The sequence below is a fragment of the Elephas maximus genome, chromosome 26 (assembly GCF_024166365.1).
Source record: "Elephas maximus indicus isolate mEleMax1 chromosome 26, mEleMax1 primary haplotype, whole genome shotgun sequence".
Taxonomy (NCBI): Eukaryota; Metazoa; Chordata; class Mammalia; order Proboscidea; family Elephantidae; genus Elephas; species Elephas maximus.
The window spans coordinates 13,589,733-13,616,922 of record NC_064844.1 but is presented as its reverse complement, the minus strand read 5'-3'; the positions used below and the strand labels follow the sequence as shown (position 1 = coordinate 13,616,922).

The following is a 27,190-nucleotide window of genomic DNA, read 5'->3' as shown; positions in this document are numbered from 1 at the left end:
TCCCACTTACATGAAGAAAATGTATTCGTACTTAAACGTTAAGTGGAGAAATTTAGTTAAACTGTTTTCCTCAGAAGTGAGCTTCTCCAGAAAGGAGAAGAGTTAACGCAAAACTGGAAAGTCCAAATCTGCATATGTGAGGGAGTTGGGCAGAAGTTGATACAGCCCCTCTAACTTGCTCTCAACCAGGATCTAAGCTTACTTTTGACAGATAATCAGTGCCATTTGGGTATTAGTTGGCACACCTTCAAAATTAGTACTTCTTAAGGCCTATAAGAGGTATCTATTTAAACAACAAAGAAACATGTTTGGGCTGAAATTTTCTGTTTAGCCTTATGAAGTCTTAAGCTGCCTTGGCTTTTGAACAAAATGAATGTTTGAGGTTTCGATAAAGCTAAGACAGTAGCTTTCTTTTCTTTCTTTATCGCCTACCCTCAGCCCCCGGGGGGACAGGGTCCATGGAAGTAGGACGTGGGGAGAGGTAAAAGCCACAAACTGCTCTGTGATAATGGAATACAAGTCAGCCATGCAAGTTCGGCAGCTCTTCTCCCTCCTGGAAGCTAAACTGTTCCAAAATGAAGTATGATTTCTGGGCAGCTTGGTTTATAAATGATGAGAACCGTTTTTCTGGAAGTTTGCGTTCTTATTGTTGCCATTTTTCTTTGCACAGGGAAATTCTAAAAAGAACAAGAGCCGGTAGTTTACAAATGGCTGGTTGGTGACTGTTCTTTCCAGAGCCACTGCTGTCTGTGCCCACAGCCACGGGACCGACTCCACGTCCACCCTGGGCTCCGCGGTCAAGAAGCCGAAGTGTGGCTGGACCTATACGCTAGTCAGTGTTGTACCTGGCTTTGAAACACTTAAAATGTATTTGTAACTAGTGAGGCAAATGTAGAATTTTACGTTAACAGTAAAGTGGAAAACAGCACACATACCCTGGATATTATAGGTTTCTTTAAGCTGTTTTTACTGTGCAATTTTTAAAATTAGGTTTTCATTTCAGTATGTAACAACAACAAATATTTTGTATATTTTCAAAACTCAGTTATATGGGAATTGATTTAGTATGTATGGAATTGATAAATGTTTCTGGATAAAGGGTTACATTGTTAAATTGTCATTACCTCTTGCTATAATTGAAAGCAGTCTCCAGATTCCTTTTGAAGACTTCCTCATTCTCTCTTTCTCTTTCTCGGAGAGGAAGAGAGTGGGTCTTGCAAATTTCAGATCTTGTGCATTTATTATTATCATTGTCTTCAGCTCTTCTGTCACCCTGTGTTAGAATAATAGCTTAAGGAAATTGATGTCAATAAATTCATACTTATATCAAACTTTCAGTCTCTCTATGAAAATTTGATAAAGGAAACTGAAAGCCATTAAAGGCAGATTTACAAAATCTACAAGGATCCCAAATCCCAGTTGACTTAGATGTAATCTTTCTAATTCCCCAAATTGGAACAGTTGTACAGTCAATCCTTTATTAAGGCTCTCAAGTTTTGCCTGGACAGCTACTTGTAACCACACTTCAAGCAAGGACCCTGGGTCCTTCAACCTCCCCTTGGTTCATCTCATATATTATGTATCTCAGGAGTGTCTCTCCTAGCATCTCCACTCCCAAAACCCTAAATATATTACTCCTTTTCTGAGTGGCTTGCACAGGCCTGCTTAACCTGGATGGTCAAGTCCCCAGATTAGTCAAGGTGTTCCTGAAACCCCTTCCTCTCCCTCCCTGCCTGCAGCTCCACCTCCCTTGAGCTTCTCCTTGAGGCACTTGCCAGTCACCTTCCAAAACACTTTATTCTGGTTCCCTGAGAGCCCTCATTAGCTCTGTGCTCAGCACAAGTGCCAACTCCTTGGCCTCTGCCCAAGCCCTCAGCTGCCAGTATAGAGAGGCTCTGGTTGCCCAGAGTCCTCACAGCAGAGAAAGGTCTGGATCCTGCCTTGGAGATCGCTGGGTTGTCAGTTCAGCCCCACATTTCCCAGCCCTTCAAGTCCCCAGCCCTCTTGTCCTTTCTGTTTTCCATCCCCTGCCCATTTCCAGTTTTCTGTCACCTGAACCAGCTGTTTTTACTACCCTGGTGCCCAGGCCCCTGAGCACTCTTACGGAAATGTCATGTAGCCATGCCACCCAGCTCTGTTGTAAACCTAGGGTTTCCAGCCCTATAGGCCTTCGGTGTTCCGTGACGGTCCTTTTGGTATTTCTAATCCATTTCTGTTCAAGTTTCAATACTGGCTACACGGTTTCTGTCCTCAAGCCCTGCCTGCCTCATTCAGGATCTACACATCAAAATCAGAGCCTGGCACAGTGAGTACCCTTTGACCTCCACACCTCCACACACATTCACCTGTCGTTATTGCTTTCCTGCTTCAGGGAATGAGGGGTCCCTGCTACCCGCAAAGCTAACCTATCTTCCCATGCTTGATGCTGCTCCTTTTCTAGGGCTTGACTCTTTTATATCTTCAATTTCTTGTTGTGCTGACTCCTTTCCCCCAGTTTACAAACAGATTGAACTTATCTCTAACTTTTATAATACCTTCCTTCAGCCCCAGTTTAGAGTACTGACTTTGAAGCCATACTCCCTGGGTTTGAATCCCTAGCCTCACAAATGAGTTACTTAGCATTTCTGTGCACTGGTTGCCTTCTCTGTAAAATGAGGATAATAATAGCACCTACTGCCTAGGAATTAATATTGTAAATTGCCTAGAAGAGTACCTGGTATAAATGCCGAGGCCCTGGGGTAGGAGTATACACACCTGAAATCCAGGAGCAGCAAGGAGGCCAGCACAGTTGGAGTGGGGTGACTGGGGTGAGGGCAGCAGGAGATGAGGTTGGCGAGGTAACCATGGGCCAAATAACAGTGTCATGTAGGTCTGTGGTAGACTTTGGCTTCGCCTTTCTGAGAGTTAATGGGAAGCCTGTGGAGGGTTGGGGACAGAGGGCTGACTTATGTTTCAAGAGAATTGTTGGCTGCTCTGCTGGGAATGGATTGTAGCGAAGCAAGGGTGGAAGCGGAGAGATTGGTTAGGAGACTACTGCAGTAATCCAGGTGAGAGATGATGGTGCCTGGGGCCATGGTGGTACCAGTGGGAGTTGTGCAAAGTCAGGTTCTGGGTCTATTTTGAAGGTAGAATTGATCAGGTTTGCTGACAGATTTAAAATTGCAGCTCTTTCCCCCTATATTCCTCTTCCCTGCTATATTTTACTCCTTAGTACTTACAATGTGATGTACTATTGTTAGGTGCCATTGAGTTGTTTCCAACTCGTAGCAACCCTGTGTACAACAGAACAAAACACTGCCTGGTCTGTGCCATCCTCACAGTCATTGCTGTGTTTGAGCTCATTGTTGCAGCCACTGTGTCAATCCATCTCATTGGGGGTCTTCCTGTTTTTCACTGTCTGTCTACTTTACCAAGCATGATGTCCTTCTCCAGAGACTAGTCCTGCCTGATAATATGTCCAAAGTACGTGAGACTAAATCTCACCATCATTGCTCCTGAGGAGTATTTTTCCCAGACACATTTGTTCATTCTTCTGGTAGTTCATGGTATCTTCCATATTCTGTATTCTTCACCAACACCATAATTCAAAGGAATCAATTCTTCTTCCATCTTCTTTATTCATTATCCAGCTTTTGCATGCATGTGAGGCAATTGAAAATGCCATAGCTTGGGTCAGGTGCCCCTTAGTCCTTAAAGTGACATCTTTGCTTTTTTAACACTTTAAAGAGGTCTTTTGTAGCAGATTTGCCCAATGCAATATGTTGTTTGATTTCTTGACTGCTGCTTCCATGGGTGTTGATAGTGGGTCCAAATAAAATAAAATCCTTGATAACTTCAATTTTTTCTCCGTGTATTGTGATGTTGCTTATTGGTCCAGTTGTGAGGATTTTTGTTTTCTTTATGTTGAGGTGTAATCCATACTATATATTTTGCTTATTTTTCTTGTTTATTGCCTGTCTCCACCTGTAGAAGATAAAGCTCCATGAAGGCAAGATTTTTGTGTGACTTGTTCACTATGGTATCTCCTTGCCAGAACACTCCCTGGCACAGGGCAGGCATTTAGTTGAATGTTTGTGAGATGAATGTTGATTGGACAGGATGTGAGTGTGAGGGAAAGAGAGAAGTCAAAGACCAAGATTTTGGCCTGAACAAACTTGCCTGAAAGAGGGAAGGCTGAGGGAGGGGCAACTAGCCTCCATCTAGTTGTAACCTAAGCCAGAGACCTGGGAACCTTCTTGTTGGATTCCTCCTCACCTCACACATTTCAGTGGCCGTTTTGTATTATTGGATCTTCCTATCTTAGCAATGTCTCTCAATTCCTGCCTCTCCTTACTCAATACCTTAAATTGCTCCTTCACTGTCCATTTTCTGGACCACTCATCTTTCTTTACTTCAGCCTCCTACCCCTTCTACCAGACCATCTTTCTAAAACATGTCTCTGAATAGCCATTTTCCTGAGTGAAAGCCTTCAAGACGGCTCCTCATTGTGTCATTTCGTGAATGTATCACAGGCTTTCACACCTCTATACCTTGGGTTCTGCTGTTCTTTCTGGCAGTGATGCCCTTCCCTACCTTTTCCACCTACCTCCAGATTCCTGCACATCCCCAGACCAGCTCAGATCTCTCCTCTGTGAAGAGCCTTCACTGACACCTTCCTGGCCTGCACTGCTGACTTTAGCATTCTGCAGCCCTCCACTCTAGATACCCTTGTTGATGCCACCCAGCAGCTGTGAGCCGCCAGAGCTCCCAGACCAGCCACCCAGTGCCTTGCGTGATGTCTGGCCCCACAACACTCAGGACTGTTGGTCGCTCTGTAAGGTGTCAGCGTATCTGTGAGGCTCCTGGAGCTGAGGGACAGGGCAAGATATTAGAGGGTACAGCTGGGTCCATGGCAAAACTGTGCCTTTCTGAATTAATGGCAGAGATTCCTGCTTTCTTTGTGGGGTCACTTCCCAAGGCATATAATAACCACCATTTATTATTTATTAGCCACTTATCATAAGTCAAGCGTAGTTAAGATTTGACACATATTATTTCACTTAATCTTGCAGCAACTGTTGTCTCATAGATACTATTACTGTCCCCATTTTACAGATGAAGCTCAGTTTTGTATCTGAGATTTAAAGGGCCTAAGCAGCTTGTCCGTGGTCACACAGCTAGTACACCCTGGAGTCGGGATTCAAATCCAGACTCGTCTGATGCCAGAGCCAGGATTATTCATTCACCACTACAGTCCTGGCTCTTTGAAACTGGGGGCTCTCAGCGGGCCTCCTACAGGAACTATACGTTTGGAGAATGAAGCTAAATCTCTCAGTAACAGAAGTACCGTGCTCAGCTTTCCCCTGTCTTCAGGAAGTACCTCTTATTCCTTCTTTCAGTTAGCTTTCAGTTAGCTTCTTGGGCTAGTTGCAGCCTGGGCACAGTGTTCAGGTCCCACCCAGAAATGGGCGGCACAAATGCTTTGCACTCAATTACCAACCTAAAGGTTGGCAGTTCAAAGTCACCCAGTGGCACCATGGAAAAAAGGCCTGGTGATCTGCTTTTGTAAATATCACACCCAAGAAAACCCAATGGAGCAGTTCTAATCTGTAATGCGTGGGTTTGCAATGAGTCGAAATCACCTTGATAGCACTGGGTCTGGTTTGACACAGTCTTTGCCTTTGACGTGATATTTTTCTTCTCTGTCCCTTTATTTACTTACATGGGCAGCCCCCGGATTACAAACGAGATCCGTTCCTAAGTGTGTCTGTAAGTCGAATTTATAGGTAAGTCAGATCAGGTGCATACTGTTCTCTTTTGGCCTTTAGTGCAGGAACAGGCTCGAATCCTTTTCAACGTTTTAAAATCTGCGTGTGCAGCGAGCGAAGGTGACTTTGATGCGTTTGTTGTGAGCAGGGGTTGATTCAGTCATTTCAAAGTGAGGGCGAATTTACACAACATTAAAGGGCAAGTGGCAGTTGTCCTTTATGTTGGACGTGCATAGCCTGGGACCTCCTGTGCCCTGTCACACAGACCTTCCTAAGGCCCAGCCCCCACGTTTAGTATCCGTATTTATGCTGTGAGGCTGCTCTTTCCTTCTAGTCCTTTTTCTGCTCAGACTGTGTTGTTACCATTTTATGATGGGGATTTTCTAACTCCAAAGTAGAGAGACTGGTATGAACCCCTATGTCCTTACCGCTCAGTATGAACGTTTAATCAGTTTTCTCTTTTTTCCGACACTTTTTTTTTTTCTTGGAGAATTTCAAGGCACATCCCAGACATTGAGTCATTTCACCTGTAAATACTTCAGCTCTGTATACCTTTGACAAGCTGGTGAGCACTGACTTCTAAACATGTCTTACCCATTTCATCATTCATTCAGCAAGTGTGTGGTGAGAGTGCCTTGTGCCCAGTGCTGCGGAGACTGTGATGAGCCACACCGACATGCTGGCTGCCCTTGACAGCTCCAGCCTCAGCGAGGCCAAGAGGCGACCCCATAAATGCATAGGTACAAGCTGCCATTTATTGTCCATCCTGCCCTGGGACTGCCTCAGGGCGGCAAGCAAAGGGTATTGCGCAGGGGCTGTCATTTTTTTATTATTACATGCCTGTATTTTTATTGACGTCATTAACGTAGTTTGAGTCAAACTGTTCTAAAAGACTTTTTGCAAAGAAAAAACAAGACAAAAAACAGGTCCTTGATCTTCCCCTCCATTCCAGGCTCCCCAGGGACAACCCCTTTCTTTCACTTTTTGGTATCTCTTTCTGTATTTCCAAATAGCATGCTGGTTTTGCTTTTCTTGTTATTGACTGCCTTCACACTTGGGAGATGAGGGTCTGCCTGTTTCAGCCGCCTCCCACTCCCCACCACTCTCTGCCCCCCGAACTTCCTCTCTCTCTTTTCCTGTCTTCTCTTCGGAATAACTAAGTCAACACTGCGATTAGGCCAGTATTCAATGTATACTCTATTTTCAGTACTCAAATGCAATTGATAGCTGAGCCATGTAATATACCATGGTTCCTTTTCCTTTCCTGTACAACTCTGTCTTGCCTGGAGTTAATCCTTTTTTTACTTCGGTTTGTTTTAATGGACTGTGTGTTCTATGGTTTACCAGTTGCCATCGGGTCAGCTCCGACTCACGACACCCCATGTGTGTCAGAATGGAATTAGGTGCCATAGGATTTTCAGTGGCTGACTTTTCATAAGTAGATTGCCAGGCCTTTCTTCCAGAGTACCTCTGGGTAGACTCTAAGCTTTAAATGTTTTGGTTAACAGCCTAACGCGTTAACTGTTTGCATCACCCAGGGACTCCTGTTCTGTGATGCATATCACTAATTTCTTTTTGAATTCTTCCCCAGTTATGTAATTCTCAAGTGTGCCAAATTCAACGGGGTGGTCACCAACTTTATATTTTTCAAGAAATGCCTCCTGGAGCCCTCTGACCTGCTCCAGGCTGTTCTGGTTGATCTTCAGGATGACAGTAAAGCTGTCATTTTGGAATCTTCCTTCCCATCATCCAGAAATCAAGTCTCTCCTACTGTTAACCCCTCCAACTCTGAACACCCTTCCAGTGCCTGCCCTCTCCGTCTACTTGCTTCTGCAGCCACCTCTCAAAAGAGTTGTCTATTCTGTCTCAGCCTCATGTGGATGGGAACTGAAACATGAGAGGTAATTCTCTGTCTAGGAACAGGCTAGGGCCCCAGAGAATTGATTGAAGTCCGTAGAGAGGCAGAAGACTTAATTAATCATGCCTAGCTTCCTGGAGAAGATGGAGTTTTCTGATCTTATTAAATAGCATTTACTACTTTTTCCTGATTATATACTACCTGCTCGTTGTTAAAAATTTGAAAAATGATGAAAAGTATCAAGAACACACATCTCTTTGTGGAGATTCAACTATTAGCATTTTTTGCTGGTGGTGAAATGGTTAAGTACTCGGCTGCCAACCTAAAGGTTGGTGGTTGGAACCCGTCAGTGGCTACGTGGGAGAAAAGACCCAGTGATCTGCTCCTGTAAAGATTACAGCCTTGGCAAACCTATGGGGCAGTTCTACTCTGTCCTGTAGAGTCACTGTGAGTTGGAATCAACTTGACAGTACACGACAACACAACATGTAATATATATATTTTTAAAATCAAAATTGGAGTATATTATTCATAAGAAATCCCAAATGAGAAAAGGCTCTTTAACAGGAAGAGAGAAGTTAGATCCCCTGGCGGTACAACTCCAGGGGGCACTGTTCACACTGTGTTCTACAGCATAGCCCAGTAGTCCTGGGTGAAGGATAAAACCCTCCAGGTGCAGTTTGAGACACTAATAGCGTGCGTATTGTCATATTTTTAAACTCCACCCCCACCTGCCCTGTTATGGATTGAATTGTGTCCCCCCAAAATATATGTCAACTTGGCTAGGCCATAATTCCCAGTATTGTGTGATTGTCATCTGATGTGATTTTTCTATGTGCTGTAAATCCTTCCTCTATGAGGTTAATGAGGTGAGATTAGCGGCAGTTATGTTAATGAGGCAGGACTCAATCTACAAGACTAGGTTGAGTCTTAAATGAGTCTCTTTCGAGACACAAAAGAGGGAAGCGAGCAGAGAGACGGTACCTCATATCACCCAGAAAGCAGTGCCAGGAGCAGAGCTTTTTCTTTGGACCTGGGGTCCCTGTGGTGAGAAGCTCCTCGACCAGGGAAGATTGATGACAAGGACCTTCCCCCAGAGCTGACAAAGACAGCCTTCCCCTGGAGCTGGTACCTCTAGTCTCCTAGACTGTGAGAGAATAAATTTCTCTTTGTTAAAGCCAACCACTTGTGGTATTTCTCTTATACCAGCACTAGGTAACTAAGACAGGTCCCAACATGCAATACTGACTTCTCAAAGCTAAAGAAAACTGGATTCTCCATTGCATTGTTATGAAGGCAACTGCTTTGGTTAAAGCTAACATGGTTTTTAACAACATGACTAGTTTCCAAGTTCATTATCCATTAAAAAAAAAAAACCACCTCAGCTGCACCATTTCCAAACAACAGTGTGAGAAAAAATAAACTTAAGAAAGTCACCAAAGAAGCTGGAGCAAAGGCTCTCCAAATGATTATGAATTGAAACCTTACAGCAAAAAAAAAAAAAAAAAAAAAAAAAAACCCAGACACAGAAATAGGCAGTTTATAGTTTTGTTTTATGCAGCATTCACCCTGGAAGCAGTTCCCAGGTCTTTAAAAGTCTTCAAACTCCTCTCTAACTTTAACATACGAAGATGGTAACATAGTTGGTTGATGACGGCTAAGAAAACATCTGGCAGAGCCACCCTACAAGGAATAGTTTGTTCTATGATAGAAGAGGAAGCTTCTGTTCTCGGCTAACAGCCATGTCCTCAGACACCAAGGGAATAAACGGAAAGCTCATCACTAAGCCTGTTGCCTCGTCTCCTTAAATTTTTAAGCAGTTTAGTAATTAGCTCCAAATTAGGAAATTAACTGGCAGTCAAAGCGTTAGAGTAGGAAAACATCTCAGCTCTTGCAAACCTCTGAAAGAAAAGATTGGAGAGGATTAGAAGAACAGCTTTCATAAGGGGAGGTTTAGAAGAATTGACTCCTACATGGAAATAATGCTGGAGGCATGCCTACCTTGCCTGTGTCAAGCCAAACTAAACCAAACCCGTTGCCATCGAGTTGATTCCAACTCATAGCTTGCCTGTGTAGGGACTTGAAAAAGCACCTGCCCACTGAGAACCTTTGTATTTGTCGTACCAGGGTCTTTCATGATCTCTGAGCTCAAGCCCAGTGCTCACGCAACATCAGGGAGCAGCGGCATAGAGTGATGACACCCCATAGGTCCAAGAGTAGAAGCAACACAGTTCCCTAACTGACAACAAAATATCGCTAGTGGCTTGCTCGGATGCTGAAGAAAATCCTCCCTGACTTTGGCTTTCCTGTATTTCTTTAGGACATGTTTCCTGTTGTACTAAGCTGTCACCGTACCTCTTGGGGTCGTTTTCATGTATGCCATCTCCACGAATGGCTACAGATGCTGTGAGGCAGGAACCCCACAGTGCCTAGCAGAATGTCTTGTACATAGTAGGCATCCAGTAAGTGCTAATTGGATACAATTTTGGGAGCGGGCTAAGGCCTGGCCAACATCCAGTGTGTACTAAAGTCACACTTGAGAGCGTCCTATCCCTGGGACACAGGACAGCCCATCTTAGGCCATTCTGACCTGATTAAGTGGTCATCTTCCTAGATATCAATGATTTCACTTGGCATTCTCAGTAAAGATGTGGGCTTTTGATTTATCTCTGGAAATTCCCCTCCAAAGAGCATTCGGGTTTCCTCATGGAGAAAGTCATATATCAACGGTATATCATTCAAACGTCAGCTCAGAATGCATCAGGCACCCAAAATGGTGATTTTTCCTGCCCGTTTTATTTTTATTGTGTTGAAGCTATCCATTTGGTAATAATTTTTTTTTTTTTTAATACAGTTTTCCCAAAACACCCTTACTCTTATCTTCGGTGAGAAGGAATTAATCATTCCAAGTTCTTGGAGAGGAATGTTCCCATCAAGTATTCAGGGCTAAGCTTGTCCCTGAAGTCCTTACTTTCCCCCAACAAGTCACCTTTCAGATAGGGCATTTCTGCAAGCTGGTTTGAATTTATATTAATTGATTCTGACAGCTTCAGCTGACATGAGTTTTGAGGATTTTTTCCAAGTTAACCTACTAGGTCACATCTACAGTCGCTTTGGGACCCCTTGTTAAACAATGGGGCAACATAAAGCTCTGATTTCTGTGAAAAGGCTGCTAGGAAAGAGAAACCTATTCATAAAAAGGAGAATGACATAGAGAGAGGGTCTACTCGTTGTAGAGCAAGGAAAAGAACAGGAACTGGAGTAAAATGAGGTCACAGCTGGCGATGAACGGCTGTGGTGGCTTAGCTAGTGAGGCCAGGCTGAGCTATTTACCACCAGATTTTGATACGAAGGGACATTGCTGGAAAGGGTCCTTTGGTAATATGTGACGAAATTACAAGAAATAAACCTGTGTTCATGAAAGTGGCAACCTTTGGGGTAAAGGTGAGTCATGCAGAAGAGGGAGGGCCTGTCCCTTGCAAAAGATAAATGTTTTTCGACCAATTGTATCTGGCCTTTAGACAATTATGGACCTATTTGTTTAGGGTCGCTTTGAGTCGGAATCAACTCGAGGGCAATGGGTTTTTTGGTTTTTGCTTTGCAGATGTTTGCAGAGTTTCCCCAAAAAAGTTCTTTCACCAGGTGGGCCACCTACTAATCAAAGCCATGCTGTTTATTTCAAAGATGACAAAATGAGAATGTGCACTCAGAGCTCTCTTTAAATGCAGTCATAATTGCTATCTGTCAAGCTCGTGGTTGTTTTCTGCATGAGTTCTATCTCCAGTTGTTAACAGTGGCATTTTCTGGGATAGGCCGGGCCTCCTGAAGGCCCACTGGTGAAGGTGAACTGGACACAGGGCACAGGAGGTTTACTGTGGTGCTTCAGCCAGGATGCCTGGGTGAAGGCCTAGGGACAACAAGTTTTTTTCTTTCCTTCCTCTGCCTCCCTCCTTCTTTACTAGAAGGCTGGCTCGGGGCCTAGTACCTCTCTGGTTCCATGGAACAGTCTCTGAAAAGTTATTAACCAACCAGCCAACCAGTTGGCTTCCTGTTCTCTAGGGTCCCATTTGTCCTTCCTCAACCCTTGACCATCATCACCCAGAGGGCAGCTAGAGGAAATGATTCGGGAAGTGGGAGGACCCAGTACCTTTTTGTGCTTGTTTAGGGTGTCTTAAGCATAAGCACAATTAGAAGTTCTGAGAGACAGACATACCCTCCATGTCAGTTTCCTCCCTCCTAGCCTTCACCAAAAACCAAACCCACTGCAGTTGAGTCCATTCTGACTCATAGCCACCTTATAGGACAGAGTAGAGCTGCCCCATAGGGTTTCCAAGGAGCGCCTGGTGCATCTGAACTGCTGACCTTTTGGATAGCAGCCGTAGCTCTTAACCACTATGCCACCAAGGTTTCAGGACAGGCTTATGATCCCGTTGGTTGAAAGGGGCACTAACTGCCTTTCCCATTTCAAAAACAAGACGATATCTGAAAGAGCATTTAAAAAGAGAATCACATTGCTATCAAAAACAACTACTTGTTCAATTCAGAACTCCCTGTTTTTTTTCCCTTTCCACCACCTGGGAGTTCCACTGCAAGCCGAGAAGCTCACCCTGGTCTCCTAAGTCCTCTACCTGGACCCAGCCCTCCTATCCCAGGCAGTCGATCTCGCAGACTGCTCAACCAATCCTCCTCATTCGTCACTCTGAGTCCTTAAAGATTTACTGAGTGCTGGGGATACAAAGCTGAATAGGACACCACTGCATCAAAATGGAGCCCTAGTGGCGCAGTGGTTAGGAACTCAGCTGCCAACGAAGAGGTTGGCAGTCCAGATCCACCAGCCACTCCTTGGAAACCCTATGGGGCAGTTCTACTCTGTCCTATAGGGTCGCTGTGAGTCAGAATCGAGTCCACAGCAACAGGTGTTGGTTTGCATCAGTGCCTTATTTTCTGTTTCATGCCCCGTAGCCCAGCTCTGCCTCCTGATTTCCCACCTCCCCTAACACAAGCCTTGCAGTCTTGCCAGCTTCCAAAACACGAAGCCCCTGGGCCTCTGCTCTTCCCTCTGAGGCCCATTCAAACCCAGCTCCAGTCTCCCATCCTAGGTTGGGTGGTGGGGGGGAGGGGGGCGATAAAGGGCATGCCCCACTGCCTGGGCTCACCCTGACTCCCTCCCAGCGAGGCAGCCCCACTTAAGGAAGAGGCTGAGCCGCCAAGTGACCTGCCCAGAGCCACTTGTTACCAGGTGATGGAGTGGGGGCTAGAAGCCAGCAGGTCTAACCTCTCTTCTGCAAACAGGAGACATCTCTTGCCTGGACCTTCCACACAGCTTGGCCCTCCCTGAGCCATCCTGTGCCCTCCTCCTCCTGAGCACTGACATGCCCGGTAAGGCGGGGCTCCATCTTTGTCTTTCATCTTTTCCTGAGTCCAGGGCTGGTCCTGCCTGCAGGGAAAAAAAATAGGCACTCAGCTTCAAAAAGAATTCTTCCCTCTTCCTCATCACAAGGGTCTCTTAGAGTCCTACCGACTCAAGGGCACACAACAACGACAATCACAATCACGAGAGGAAAATATGCTCAATGAAGCAACTAGGCAACCACCACCCCAAAATTCCAGAGATGGGGACGGAGTTCCAAGGTGTATAGGGTGCCGGTTCAGACCTGCCGACGGTCGGAGCCACTTGCTTTGGGGGGGGATTCTAAACGCACCTCATATGCCCCCAACAAACACTTTTACAGGAGGGAGCACCCCCCACCCTTTGTGGAGGTTGGAGGGAAGAGAATGGGGGATCAACAAACCTTGGGGGATCCGGGGTTAGGAAAGGAGTGAGGAGGGCAGAGCAGTGGCAGGAGTCCCCTTTCCCTCAACTCGGACAGCCCGGGCCCTCCCCTCCCCTTTCCCCTCCCCTGCCCCCCATCTCTTCCCTCCCCTGCCCCTCTCCTCTCCCCCTCCCTCTCCCCTCCCCCCCTTCCCTTTCCCCCTCCCTCTTCCCTCCCCTCCCCCTCTCCCTTCCCACTCCCCCCTCCCTCCCCCTCCCCCCTTCCTCCGCCTCCGGCCCCACCTCCTCCTCCTGGTGTGGATGGCGCCTGCCAGAGCCGGAGCCCAAGCCGCGCTGCCCGTGAGTGACCAGTCCCAGGGGACAGGGACGGGGAAGCCTGGGGAGCCCCCTCTGCGGGCTGTAACCCCCAGTTCTCTGGGAAAGCTGGCGGGTGGGGAGCGGGGCGCCCCCGGGGCTCGGGCACATCGGGGCTTGCTCGCTCGGCGCCCCTACGCGGTGACCCCCATCTCCCGTCCTCGCCCTCGCTGCCCCGAGGGGCTCCAGAGCCGCAGGAGTCCCTGATTGGGGGGCTCCTCCGCACCTCTGCTCCGCGGCAGCGGCTGTGACCCGGGACGCTCGGAAGAGAAAGAAAACTCAAACAGGAAAGAAAAGAACGTAGAATCAGCCCCGAGGACGGGGCCGGGGGCGCTTACAAAGCCGCGCGCGGTCCTGCACCCTCCCGGCCGGGCCACCAGCCTCAGTCCTCCGTCCCCCCTTGGGATCTCTGGGCCCCCCACCCCCGGGACTCAGTTTTCCTCTTCCGGCTCCTGTGCTTCGCCCTTTCTCCGGGAGGCTGTGTCCCCCAGGCCCCGGGCCCAGCAGGCATCCCCAGCCCGGGGTCCACTCCTGCCGTCGAGGGCGCTGAACGAGCCAGGCCAAAGGTCCGCAGCCGCAGGGGCCTCCACACCCCCCCAGGCGTTCCCTACAGAAATCACACCCACTGGGACCTGGTGTTGGGTCCCCTGTACCCAGAAGCTACCTTCTTGGGTCCAAAAGTAAAATCTCTTCCTTCTAAGGATTTTGCATTTAAAAGTGTCACTGTAGATCTGACTGTTTTTTAACCTCTCCAGTTGTGTTTTTTCCACTAATGAATAATGACGCTTGTGTGGTTAGCCTTTCTAAAATTCCAAAAGAAGGCAACAGGGAAAGAGAGAGAGAGAAAGAATGGCATACTAACAATATTGGGCAGAACCAAATCTTCAGGAAGTAAAGATTGCAGTCCACAGGACCAGCGTTTTAGTGGGAGAGGTAAATTCACTGCAGCTTGTTTTCAGACCACCCCAAACAGACTATTTCAGCCTCCCCGAGGCTAGAAGTTTTAATTTGCCTGACATAACCGCGGGTTTGTGGGCATTCCTGGGCTGGTAGGGCCTGTCTGCATTGGTCTCTCCAACCCTCTAGCCGTCTGACTCTCTCGACTCCCCCACTCCCCCCACCTTCTCTCCCATAAACAGGAGTTGTGAAACACAAGGCAATTGAAGAGGCTAAAATGAGCAGGACCACTAAGAAAAAACAGCCTGGCTGATTTTTAATCCTGTGGCTGCTGCTTCAACTTGACTCTGACTGGGTGGAAAAATGTTCAGTTCATTTGTGTGGTTTTTATGTCGGTTCTCTTGACAGTGGGATCAGTGTTTCCGTGACAGGCTTGGTTCTCTGGGTGCTTAGAGGAGCTTGTTAATTCTTGGATGGGTCTGGACAGATCAAGTCTGGGGTCCAGAGATTATTATTATTATTTTTTTTAGGGATCAATCTCTGTTGATATTGCAAACCTCTGCTTGCTCACTCAGACCTGGAGCAGCCTGAGCTGGGGTCTGCTCAAGACTTAGGAAGAAAAGGCTTTGCTAAGGAATGAGCTCTGGGAGCCGGGTCACAGAAGGATGTTCACCTTTTATTGTTTTTAAAGGAGAACGCACTTTCCAAGAACTTCAGTCATTCACGTTTATATACAAACAACAAGCGTGCTTGCCACAAACGTATTACTAGGTCAGGTTCTGAACAATATCAAAGCATCGTCAGAACAGGTCAAGGTATTGAATTATTTGCAAATAAAAAATTTTTTAAATGAATTTCACTGGAAATAAGAGTTTATTTTGAAAAGGAGCTGGCTTACCCCTATCCACTAATGCAGTTTGACACTTTCCCATTAGTATGAATTAGGACGGTTTTACCAGGATCTTAAAAAGTCATTGATAAGGGAGCGTTGTGCCTCCCATTCAAAAAAGAAAACTCCTAAGTTTTGAACTTGTTTGACACTGTTGCTTAGAAAAATAATGCACTCAGATAAAAATCTTTAGTCTCTTCCTTTTCCTGCGGATTTTAAAATAGCGCATGTAGTGCCCTGGAAGTCAACCTTGAACCGTTTAGAGAGAAACCGCCTTTCTGCCTGGTTCAGCTTTTGCTTCTCCTTATGGTATCTTGTACGGTGGGCAGCTTGTCATTAGCTTCAGGGTTTGTTGGGCACCCCCCGGTAGACTGCTCTGGATGCTGGAGATGTACCCAAGGTCAGCCAGGTGCCCCTGACCTGAGGAGCAGGTGGTCTGGATGGTTAGATGAAGACTGCATCCCCAAATAGTCAATCCAAGGCAGCCGGTACTCACCTGGACAGTCAGGTGAATGGAAGATACACGGGGTGTGGGAGCTGCATAAAGGAAGGGGAGCAGGGCTCATTAAAAAAGCAAAATCACTCAGTACCATATGGCTTTTTATAAATTGTGTTTTACAAGGATGTTGAATCCCGTAGGACATGTTTAGGGTGTGATGTTAAATTTGAAAAGCAAGTTGTAAAATAATTTCACTCCTTAAAAATATATCCAAAAAATATTAGAGGAATCTGTATTGAAATGATGTGTACTGAAATGGTTGGTGGGTATGGGTTCCTTTGAATTTCTTTGTGTCTGCCCACATTTCTTAACTTTTCTACAATAATAATGTTATTTGGTGCCACCGAGTCGATTTCTAACTCTCATAGCAATGGCACGTGACACAGTAGAACTGCCCCATAGGGTTTTTTTAGGCTGTAATCTTTACGGGAGCAGATTGCCAGGTCTTTCTCCTGCGGACCCGCTGGGTGGGCTTGAACCGCCAACCTTGTCAACCTTTAGCAGTTGAGCGTTTAACAGTTGTGCCTCCAGAGCTCCTTACAATAATAATAAACTGAGACAACCAAACTCGTTGCTGTTGAGTCTATTCCGACCCATAGCGACCCCATAGAACTGCCCCATGGGGTTTCCAAGGAGTGGCTGATGGATTCAAACTACAGCCCTTTTGGTTAGCAGCCTGAGCTCTTAACCACTGCGCCACCAGAGCTCCCACAATAATAATACCAAAACCAAACCCACTGCCGTCGAGTTGATTCCGACTCATAGCGACCCTATAGGACGGAGTAGAACTGCCCCATAGTTTCCAAGGAGCACCTGGTGGATTCAAACTGCCAACCCTTTGGTTAACAGCCGTAGCACTTAACCACTACGCCACCAGGGTTTCCACAATAATAATAAAAAAAAAACATAGTAGCTAACATTTATTGAGTATTAAGCACTTACATACGTTATTTCATTTGATCCTTTTAAAACTCATTGAAGTAAATATTACTATTATTTTCATTATAGAGATCCAGAAACTAAGAAGGGGGGCACAGGAGGGTGGGGTAACTTGGCCCAGGTTGCACAGCAGCCACTACGTGCTAGAGTCCAGTGTGGAATTCAGGTCGCTGGCCAAAGTCTGTGCCTTTCAATCACTATCTCCCTGCACATGTGTTATGTTTTTTCAATTCTAAGGAAAAACAGTAGAAGGAAAGGGAAGGGAAAATATTTCATGTTTTAATCGGAGCTGATATTTTGATTAATTGTGAAATGCCGTTGCCTCCCCGTCACTCCCACTGTCTCGACTCCTCTCTGGAAGTCCTTGGGAATCGTTTCAGACTGCGTCAGAGGAAAGGAAGCTCACCTTCCCTGGGGAGCCAGCTCTACCCAGAAGAAGTATCTGGAATTCCACAGAGACCTCCCATCCAGCTTGCAGTTCCACAAACCCCACGGGATTCTTGAGCATACTCAGTACAAGGCAGGATTTCTTTTTAAGGAGATAGGGCAAAGCATATCTTTAGAACACTGCGAGTCCTGGTGATAACCTTGTTCTTGGCGGTATCAGAGGATGTGATGGGTCGGAAGACCCAAGGAAGCACCCAAACTACCACTTACTGGCATGATGCATGTTATGTCAGGATAAGTCAAGGATTTGCCATGAAATGAGAAAAAGAAAAGCTTATTGCTTCTGGATACTTGTTACTGTGAAAACAATTTAATCAATAGTCAACTCCCTTTTTTGGAGGCCTGGCCTGGTGGTATAGTGGTTAAGAGCTTGGCAGTTCGAATCTACAAGCCATTCCTTGGACACCCTATGGGGCAGTTCTACAGGGTCGCTATGAGCTGGAATCGACTTGATGGCAACGGGGTTTCCTTTGGTTTGGTTTGGTTTTGGCTACGTGGGTGAGCCCATGTGTTGGTAACAAGTGGTTTAGTGAAAGATGGAAATATTCAGGGTGAGTGACTCTGGGGGAAGCACTGGGAAGAAATGCCAGCTCTGCATACCGCCATGTGCCCTCGCAGGCATCCAGGCCCCCAGAGGCCATCTTATCCATCCTCTCCCTGGAATATTCTTGAAGGCTCCCACAAGGGTGGGCCTTTCCAAAACACCTGTCAATCAAAAGAACACACCTCAAGAACGAGACATTATCTCTTGTGTTCTTCAGGGAAGAGATTTCTGAGAGGTTGAAGGTTCTGAATGATAATCACCTCCTTGTTGGAAATGAATTGTAAGATAAGGAAAAGGGTCAGGAATTTCTTTCCCAAAGTATACTCAAACCAGTGCCCCAGATCTTGTATCTGTTTAACCATATGAGAAATTTCTTTCTCGTCCCAGTGCCAGGAGGGGTTGTCCTGAGTAACTTGTCTGTTTTTTTCTCGAGGGTGCTGTGAATCCTTTAACTGATGGTGTTTTCCAGTTTCTCATTGGGCAGTAGAAAGCTCAGAGGCTATTCAGAGGCCCGCTTCTAGCGTTATGTGTGGGACTTTAAGGCCTGCATTTTGGATAACTAATAACGTCAGTGTAAGCCTCATGCTTCCTACCTAAACTTTTCTCTGAGTCGCAATTTACTCACCTACTTTATATTACTTTGTTTTGGGGGGTTGCTGCTTCTGACAGTCCGCTTCTTCTTTCTGGGTTCATTTTTCTTTATGCCAACATAAATTTATAAGTTCTTTCATAAAGAATTTTGGGTGAACTTTGAAGTCTTTATATTCCTGAAAATGTCTTTATTTTGCTGTTACTCACAAATGAAAATTTGGCTGGGTATAGAACTCTAGACTTCCGATGATTTTTCCACAGCCCTCAAAAGGTATGCCCTTGTCTTCTTGCATAAATTGCTACTACTAAGTAAAGTTCCATGACTAATGATTGTTATTTCATTAGAAAGCAATCTGTCTTCTCACCAGCAGCCTTTAGGATTTTCTCTAAAATGTTCTACAGGTATGTCTGGGTGTAGAATTAGAAAACTTTATCATACCCAGCACTCAGTGACCATTTGTGATTTCCTAGCCGTGTAACCTTGGACAGTTTACCTAACTTCTCACAGTCTCCTCTCTATAAAGTAAAGTTGATAATATATCCACTTCAAGAATTACTTTGAGGAGACAATGCATGTAAAATGCTAGAACGTTGCCTGGCACATGAGGAAGCACTATAATTGTTAGCTCCTATGATTATTTTTATATTTTTATGCTGTCTGGCCAATGTTCCCAGTTCAGAGGAGATCCAAGTTCCCAAACACCCTAACTCATATCTATGCTGAAAGGAAAAGGCTTTTGTGGAAAGGTAGTTTCTGTTCCCCGTGGTCCATGAATGTGGTAATCCGTGTTTCCTGGTTGATGCATGTTTTCTTGTGTCTCTAACAGTGCAGAGAGGGTTACTTTAAACAATTGGTTGAGTCTCTATTTACTCGTGCCTGACAGCATTTCTGGGAGTACTGATTAATATCAGTGGAGCCTGTTTTTAATATTCAAAGATATCTATGCAAAGATATCTACCCCATATCCCCCCAACAAGCCTTGTTCTTTTAAGGAAACAAAACCTGCAATAGTCCTTGGCCTTCTCCACTGGCCCCCACATCAGCCGTAAGTGATAATGGAAAGGAAATGGATTTGGCTTTGAATCCAAGCTTTGACACTAACTAGATGTGTGGCATTGGGTAAGTTACTTAACAACTCTGAGGCTAAGTTTCTTTCTTTATAGAATAGTAGTAGTAAAACCCACCTCAAAAGTCTATTCCAAAGATAAGTGAGATAACACAAAAGAATTTGGACCAAGTGCTTGGCATTTGTTAATGCTCACAAATGCTAGTCTCCTCCCACCACCTTCCCTCCCCTGCTCTGATTTTTTCACACCAGGACTGTGCTTCAGAAGGTCTGATCAGAGAGACTTCTGGGGAGGGGCCATGGTTATGCCTCCTAGTATCTTATGTTTTCGTAGTGATTGATTTAGACTCCTCTTGTATGAATTTCCTTAAAGCCTTAGACTGCCATTTTGATTTTGCCTCTGTCCCACCTCTGAGGGAGCCCTGGTTGCATAGTGGTTAAGAGTTCGGTGGCTAACAAAAGGTCGGCAGTTCAGATCCACCCGCTGCTCCTTGGAAACCCTATGGGTCAGTTCTACACTGTCGTATAGGGTCATTATGAGTTGGAGTGGACTCAGTAACAACAGGTTTGGTTTTTGGTACCACCTCTTAGTAGCCCTCCCAGTCTGTTGATCTACCTTTCTACAGAATAAGCAAGTTCCTACTTAAGAACCATGCCCTTCTAAATTAGAAATATCTCTTTGCTTCATTCATTGATGTTTCTGTCCTTTAAGGAGACAATAAAATTTCCTTTCATTAAAGATAACATCTTAAAAGCCACAAATCCAGAAGGAGAGAGTATATAAAATTATAAGCATCTGATAGGGCCATTTCCGGGACTACATTTTCCCAGGAGGGATTGTGAAGGTCCTGAACGATTGAGGGTAACATGGAGATAGGAAAGGCACAAAGAAGAGGAAGCCCTAGAAGGCAGAAGAACTAAAGGTATTCCTTGAGAATACCTTACAACAATCAGTTATTTGGGCCCTGTGGGATCTATACTTGGCTCTGATCTTGTTGCTTTTTTGCAGGAGTGACTTTTCAGAAATAATAATTACAACAATAATAATAACTATGACTATTTTTAAGTGGAGGAAAAGCACATCATGAAAATAAAATATAATGGGAATTATGAACATGGCTTTGCATAAATATTTGTGGCTCGGAGAACAAAAAGTGCTTTTCCATTGCAGAGCTAAGCCAATAGTTTCATGGAAGCAGCATTGGGAATCTAATTTAAAACAGCCATGGCCCAGAAACTCAGAGAAAAGCTGATACATTGGCCTCTGTTCATCCCTTTGAACTTTTTTGTAGCTGACGGTAACTCAGTGCTAATTTAGGGGCCTGGAAGAGGTAATTGATGCTACAAACCCTCCTTTGTTGGCCTCAGGTTAGCAGTAATACAAACATAGAGAAACGTTTTTATCTCCAATCTTTACCGCTGAGAACCTCCCCGGTCCAGCTCCAGGCATCTTGCTCATCTGTGGTTGGAAGTGAACCTCAAAAATTTTGTGACAGTTCCTAGGGCCTCTGGTAGTCATGGCTTCAGGAGAAGGTATTCAGTTGGTGTCATTCTAAGTGGTATGCTGGAGGTCAGGTGCTCCTGCTTTTCAAAAAACAATGTCTTGTAAAAAAAAAAAAAAAGGGTGATCAAGCTGGGTGATGAAGTCAGAACCCTCCAATTCCAAGATAGCTCAGACTTACCTAGATCAGCATTTTTACTCGCTAATAAGGAAGGAATTTGTGATTTTCGGCTTCTGAAGTCATTGTCTTTATCGTTCATCTTTGACCATAACCTCAAAGTGAGAATGGCTTTATACCACATGTGCTGGGGTTTACCCAGCTTTAAACAGCCACCTGCTTGTTGGGATCTGCCTTCTCCCCACCCACACATTCCCCTCTCCTGCCAGATATTCCTACTTAACTGCTCACACGTGCACTTCCACATGTTGAAGCAAGCCTTGACCAGCCACGTGTGGGGACCCAGCAGGGCTGCCATGTACACGCCTGCTGCTAGCAGCCTGCTTGTTGTCTGTCTGACCAGAGAGAGTGCCTTTTCCCAATTCTGACAAGGCCACTGTATGATGTTGTTAGTTGTCATGGAGTGACCTCTGACTCGTGGCGACCTTGTGTATAACAGAAGGAAACATTGCCCGTTCCTATGCCATCCTCATGATCATTGGTATATTTGAGCCCATTGTTGTGGCCACTGTGTCAGTCTATCTCAGTGAGGTCCCCCCCAGCTTTAGCAGACTCTCTGCTTTACCAAACGTAATGTACTTTTCTAGTGATTGATCTTTCCTGCTGATGGGTCCCAAGTAAGCAATGAGCTACTCCAAATGCATTCTGCCATATTGGAGCCATGCCAAATCTTACACCTGAGATAGGTGCCAACTCCTTATAGTTTCCTTGTCTGTACTCCTTACCCTCCGTTCCTGTGGATCACCTGTATCTTTTAACCCCTTCCTGCTGTTACTGAGGGAAGAAATACAAGCTGTGCTAAAGGCCTTGGTAAAAAAAAACTCCAGGAATTGATGGAATACCAGTTGAGATGATTCCTCAAACAGACGTGATGCTGGAAGCGCTTACTTATCTATGTCAAGAAATTTGGAAGACAGCTACTTGGCCAACCAACTAGAAGAGATCCATATTCAGGCCCATTCCAAAGAAAGGCAACCAAACAATGAGGAAATTATCGAACAGTATCGTTAATATCACATGATAGCAAAATTTTGCTGGAGATATTATCAAAAACGTCTGCAGCTGTACATCAATAGGGAGCCACCAGTTCAAGCCAGATTCAGAAGACATGGAATGAGAGACATCCTCGCTGATGCCAGATGGATCTTGGCTGAAAGCAGTGAATACCAGAACAATGTTTATCTGAGTTTTACTGACTACAGGAAGGCATTTAACTGTGTAGATCAGAATAAATTATGGATAACATTGCAAAGAACAGGCATTTCAGAACACTTAACTGTGCTCATGTGGAACCTGCACATGAATCAAGAGATAGTTGTTCAAATAGAACAAGGTGATATTGGGCGCTTTAAATAGGAAAAGGTGTGTGGCAGGGTTGTATTCTTCCACTTTACTTATTCAATCTATATCTGAACAAATAATCCAAGAAGCTGGACTATATGAAGGAGAAAGTGGCATTAGGACTGGAGGAAGACTGTTTAAAAACCTGAGATATGCGGATGATAAAGCCTTGCTTGCCGCAAGTGAAGATGACTTGAAGCACTTACTGATGAAGGTAAGAGACTACAGCCTTCAGTATGGATTACATCTGAACATAAAGAAAACAAAAATTCTTACAACTGGATCAATAAGCAATGTCATGATAAATGGAGAAAGTATTGAAGTTGTCAAGGGTTTCATTCTTCTTGCATCAACTATCAACACCCATGGAAGCTGCAGTTAAGAAATCAAATGACATATTGCATTGTGCAAATCTGCTGCAAAAGATCTCTTTAATGTGTTAAAAAGCAAAAATGTCACTTTGAGAACTAAGGTGCGCCTGACCCAAGCCATGGTATTTTCAATTGCCTCACATGCATGCAAAAGCTGGGCAGTGAAAAAGAAGACCAAAGAAGAATTGACCCATTCGAATTGTGGTGTTGGTGGAGAATATCGAATATACCACAGACTGCCAGAAGAGTGAACAAATCTGTCTTGGAGGAAGTACAGCCAGAATGCTCCTTAGAAGCAATGACAGCAAGACTTCTTCTCCCTTACTTTGGGCACCTCATCAGGCGAGACCAATTGCTGGAGAAGGACATCGTGCTTGATAAAATAGAGGGTGAGCAGAAAAGAGGGAGACCCTCAATGAAATGGGTTAACACGGTGGCTGCAACAATGGGCTCAAGATTGTGAGGGTGATGCAGGACCAGGCAACCTTTTGTTCTATTTTACAGAGGGTCACTGTGAGTCGGAGGCGACTGAACAGCACCTAACAACTTCTGGAACTTCTCTGCCTGTTGTGTTTCTGACTTGTCATCTTGCTTGGGCTTGACTGATCCATGCTTCTGGGACCGTGACCATATTTTGTTTAGGACTTCTCCACCCTCACCCTCTTTCTGATATACATGGCTCATGCATTCAACCACCACTTACTGGGCCCCTGTTCTGTCTGAGGCTCCTATACATTACAGTTGGTCATGATGCAAGGCTGATATTCCTCTTCTGGTACCATCAAGTCACTGTGGAGAACGATGTTGCCATGAGAGATGTACGTAGAGAACAGTCTTTTCTCCCGTCTTATATTTCACACTTTAAAGATAAATAAGTGCCTGTGGATGGGAGCCATCAGTTTCCACCTTGTTTCCTACCTGAATTCCTGAAACAGCCCCCTGTCTGTTTCCCTGCCTCTGGCCTCACCTCCCTCCAGTCCATCTTCCACTTTGTTAGAGCTTTCTTTCTAACATACTAATCCAATCCTGTTTATTTAACTTTTTTCACTGAATCCCCATTGCCTTTAGGATGAAATCAGGCTCCTTAGCATGATGTAGAAAGGCTTCCCTGACCTTATTCACTTATCAGCCTTTCTCCACATCACCTACATTAACTCCTGGTTCTACCCAGAGGCACCTTGGAAGAAAGGCCTGGAGCTCTACTGAGAAATCAGCCATCGAAAACCCTGATACACATGGGGTTGCCATGAGTTGGAGTCAGCTCAGTGGCAGCTGGGTTTTGGTGTCCCCCCACAGCATGGGTGGGAGCCAGGGGGAGGTTAATCTGGGGCTAGCAGGAAGGGGAAGAGTTGCATCCTGCCCATATGATAATGAGATACACTTACTGATAAAGCAGTGAAGTCTCCATCACTGGAAGAGTTTCCATAGCGTCTGGATAATGCCTCATCAGGGATGTTGTATTAGAGATTCCTGAATTGCCAAGGTTGGACTCAATTATTCTTAAAGTCTTTATCTGATTCAAAGAGTCTTGTCTTCTCGTGTCCTCACCAAATCTCATCTAGGTAAACTCTTCCAGGTCTTGTAGCTTGTCCTTTTATAACATGAACTCAGCATGTCCCACTGTCCTGGTCACCCCCCCTTTGAGAGAGTTTTAGTCTTTGAATGTGTGACTTCCTTCAAGTCCCAGGATGGAGCCCCTTTGTCCATTACCAGAGTCCCTGCCCCTGCACTGCAGTCTCTCCATTAGGTCATCCTCTGCGATAACCTTTTCTAGAACTCTGGGGGTCAGCGTACGGCCTTCTGGCCTCTAGTTTTCTCAGTCCTTTGTTTTCTCTTTTGTGAAAATTGAAATAGTATTTGCCCATGTCTGCCCTTCTGGGCCTTCTGCCACTTGTGGATCCTCAAAGCTTTTCAATGGATTCAATGACAAGTTCCAGTTCATTTGGCTGGGAATAAACTCTCCTGGACCCGGAGACATGAACTCCTGTGAATCCATTCAGTGCTCCCCGCCCCCCCCGCCCGCCACCATCTCCTCTCTGACTAGGGTGGCATCAGCTCTCTAGCTCTCTTTTTTATTGTGTTAAAAATGTATCCCAACATTTGCCGATTCAACATTTTTTACCTGTACAACTCAGTGACATTGATTAACCATGATGTGCGACCTGTACCTTTCATCTAATTCTCCATCACCATTAACAGATACTCAGTGCTTCCTAATCAATGATGTACCCTTTCCGCCTCCCTCTCGCCCCTGGTAACCACTAATAAGCTTTGGTCTCTATACATTTGCCTTTTCTTGTCTTTTTGTGTAAGTGAGGCCATATAGTAGTTGTCCTTTGACTGACTTATTTCACTCAGCATAATGTCTTTCAGCTCCATCCACATTGTAGCATGTATCAAGACTTCATTTCTCCTACTCCCTAAGTAGTATTCCATTTGATGTATTGTCTTAGTCATCTAGTCCTGCTATAACAGAAATACCACAAGTGGATGGCTTTAACAAAGAGAAATTTATTCTCTCATAGTCTAGGAAACTATAAGTTCGAATTCAGGATGCCAGCTCCAGGGGAAGGCTTTCTCTCTCTGTTGGTTCTAGGGGAAGGTCCTTGTCATCAATCTTCCCCAGTCGAGGAGCTTCCCAGCACATTGACCCAGGGTCCAAAGGATGCGCACTCCTGGCTCTTGTTTCTTGGTGGTATGAGGTCCCCCTGTCTCTGTGCTTTCTCTTTTTTATATCTCAAAGACATTGACTTAAGACACAACCTAATGTAGATTGAGTCCTGCCTCATTAACATAACTGCCTCCAATCCCCCCTCGTTAACGTTATAGAGATAGGATTTACAACACATAGGAAAATCACATCAGATGACAAAATGGTGGACAATCACACAATACTGGGAATCATGGCCTAGCCAGGTTGACAGACATTTTGGGGGGATATAATTCAATCCATAACATGTATGTACCACATTTTGTTTATGCATTCATCTGTTGATGGACCACTAGAGTGGTTTCCACCGTTTGGCTATTGTGAATAGTGTGACATGCATCAGTTCTCTCTTAATCAAATTTGTTCCTCCTTCTTCCCTTGGAGGATTGCTCTTGGTACAGAAGGCCCAAGTGCAAAAAGAGTCGGCGAACCGGGCTTCTCTAGAGACCTTACCCAGTTTTTCCAGGTAGTAGACCTATTAATTCCTCATCTGTCTTCTCGCTCTGAGCTGAGCTGTACAAGCAAACAGCAAAGCACTTTGATTTCTTCTACTATGTGTTCATGCCACCTCAAGTGATGGAAGACTTCACTTCCTTCCACTCCACTTTTCTCTGCTACAGCTGAACTTCAGAAGCCTCTGGGGTGAATCTTCTGATCCAGACACTAACTCTCAGACTCGGGGACACTTTCTGCCCTGGGGACTCCTGCAGCATTCTTTCCTTGGCCTCACACTTCTGAGGGTCTCACACTTTACCCCAAGTGCTTGCTTTCTCTCCCTTTTATTTCTGTCTTTTCCCCTTTTATTTTTCTTCTGCATCCTTTCTTTCTCAGCTCTCCATGCCCACTGAATACTACATTTCCACTTGTACAGTGTTTTTCTTTTCAAATTCTTCACCCTCCGGGTATCTGGTGAATAGGAATGTGGGTGGCTTGTAAGCACCATTGTGCACATGAAGACAAATGCCCGCAGAAGTTAAGTGACGCACTTCATTTACTGGCAGAGCCTACAAGGCTCCTGACTCCAGCCCAGCCTCTGTCTGGAGATCTCCCTGCATTTTCAAATAGCGCTGGAGCCACAAAGAGCGTCTAGCTTCACCTGGGAAACCATCTCAGGCCTCCAGAGACTTATAGTCTGAAACCATACTGATGAAAACTAACAAGAGTAACCAGAACAAAAGAACTTAGAGAGTGCTTCATATTTTTCCAGGAAACTTTTGACTGTATCACCTTATATGATGCTCCCCACAGCCCCTTGAGGTGTAAGAGCCCATGTGAGCCTCATTTTGCAGGTGAAGGTCAAGGATGTAGTCCAGGCCTGAGATGGGCTGAGGTGACCCTGAGCAGATGTGCTGGCTCCCAGTTCACAAACCTTCCACATGGTCATAGAAAACTAGGAAGAGAGGATGAGTTGTTTTCACCTGTTATTAAGGTGGTTGAGGCCCTGGGAGTGGGAGCAGAGGGTTCCAGTTTCAGCGGTTAATCTG

General features: G+C 45.3%; 2 protein-coding genes across 4 annotated transcripts in view; both read left to right on the top strand.

The window, feature by feature from the left end:
* Window positions 1–1,330, top strand: part of PPP1R21 (protein phosphatase 1 regulatory subunit 21) — a 77,735-nt gene extending 76,405 nt beyond the window's left edge. For 2 of the 3 annotated variants that reach the window (XM_049870540.1, XM_049870538.1), the window contains one exon: window positions 671–1,330. In XM_049870540.1, the coding sequence (XP_049726497.1) occupies window positions 671–700 (30 nt within the window). In that variant the 3' untranslated portion in view covers window positions 701–1,330. The remainder of the gene's footprint in view (window positions 1–670) is intronic. The other variant, XM_049870539.1, reaches the window with a different exon arrangement.
* A 12,322-nt stretch (window positions 1,331–13,652) lies between these two features.
* STON1 (stonin 1) overlaps window positions 13,653–27,190 on the top strand; it is a 41,257-nt gene continuing 27,719 nt past the window's right edge. Inside the window, exon 1 of the mRNA XM_049870542.1 lies at window positions 13,653–13,717. The gene's annotated coding sequence lies outside the window, so the exon portion shown is untranslated. The remainder of the gene's footprint in view (window positions 13,718–27,190) is intronic.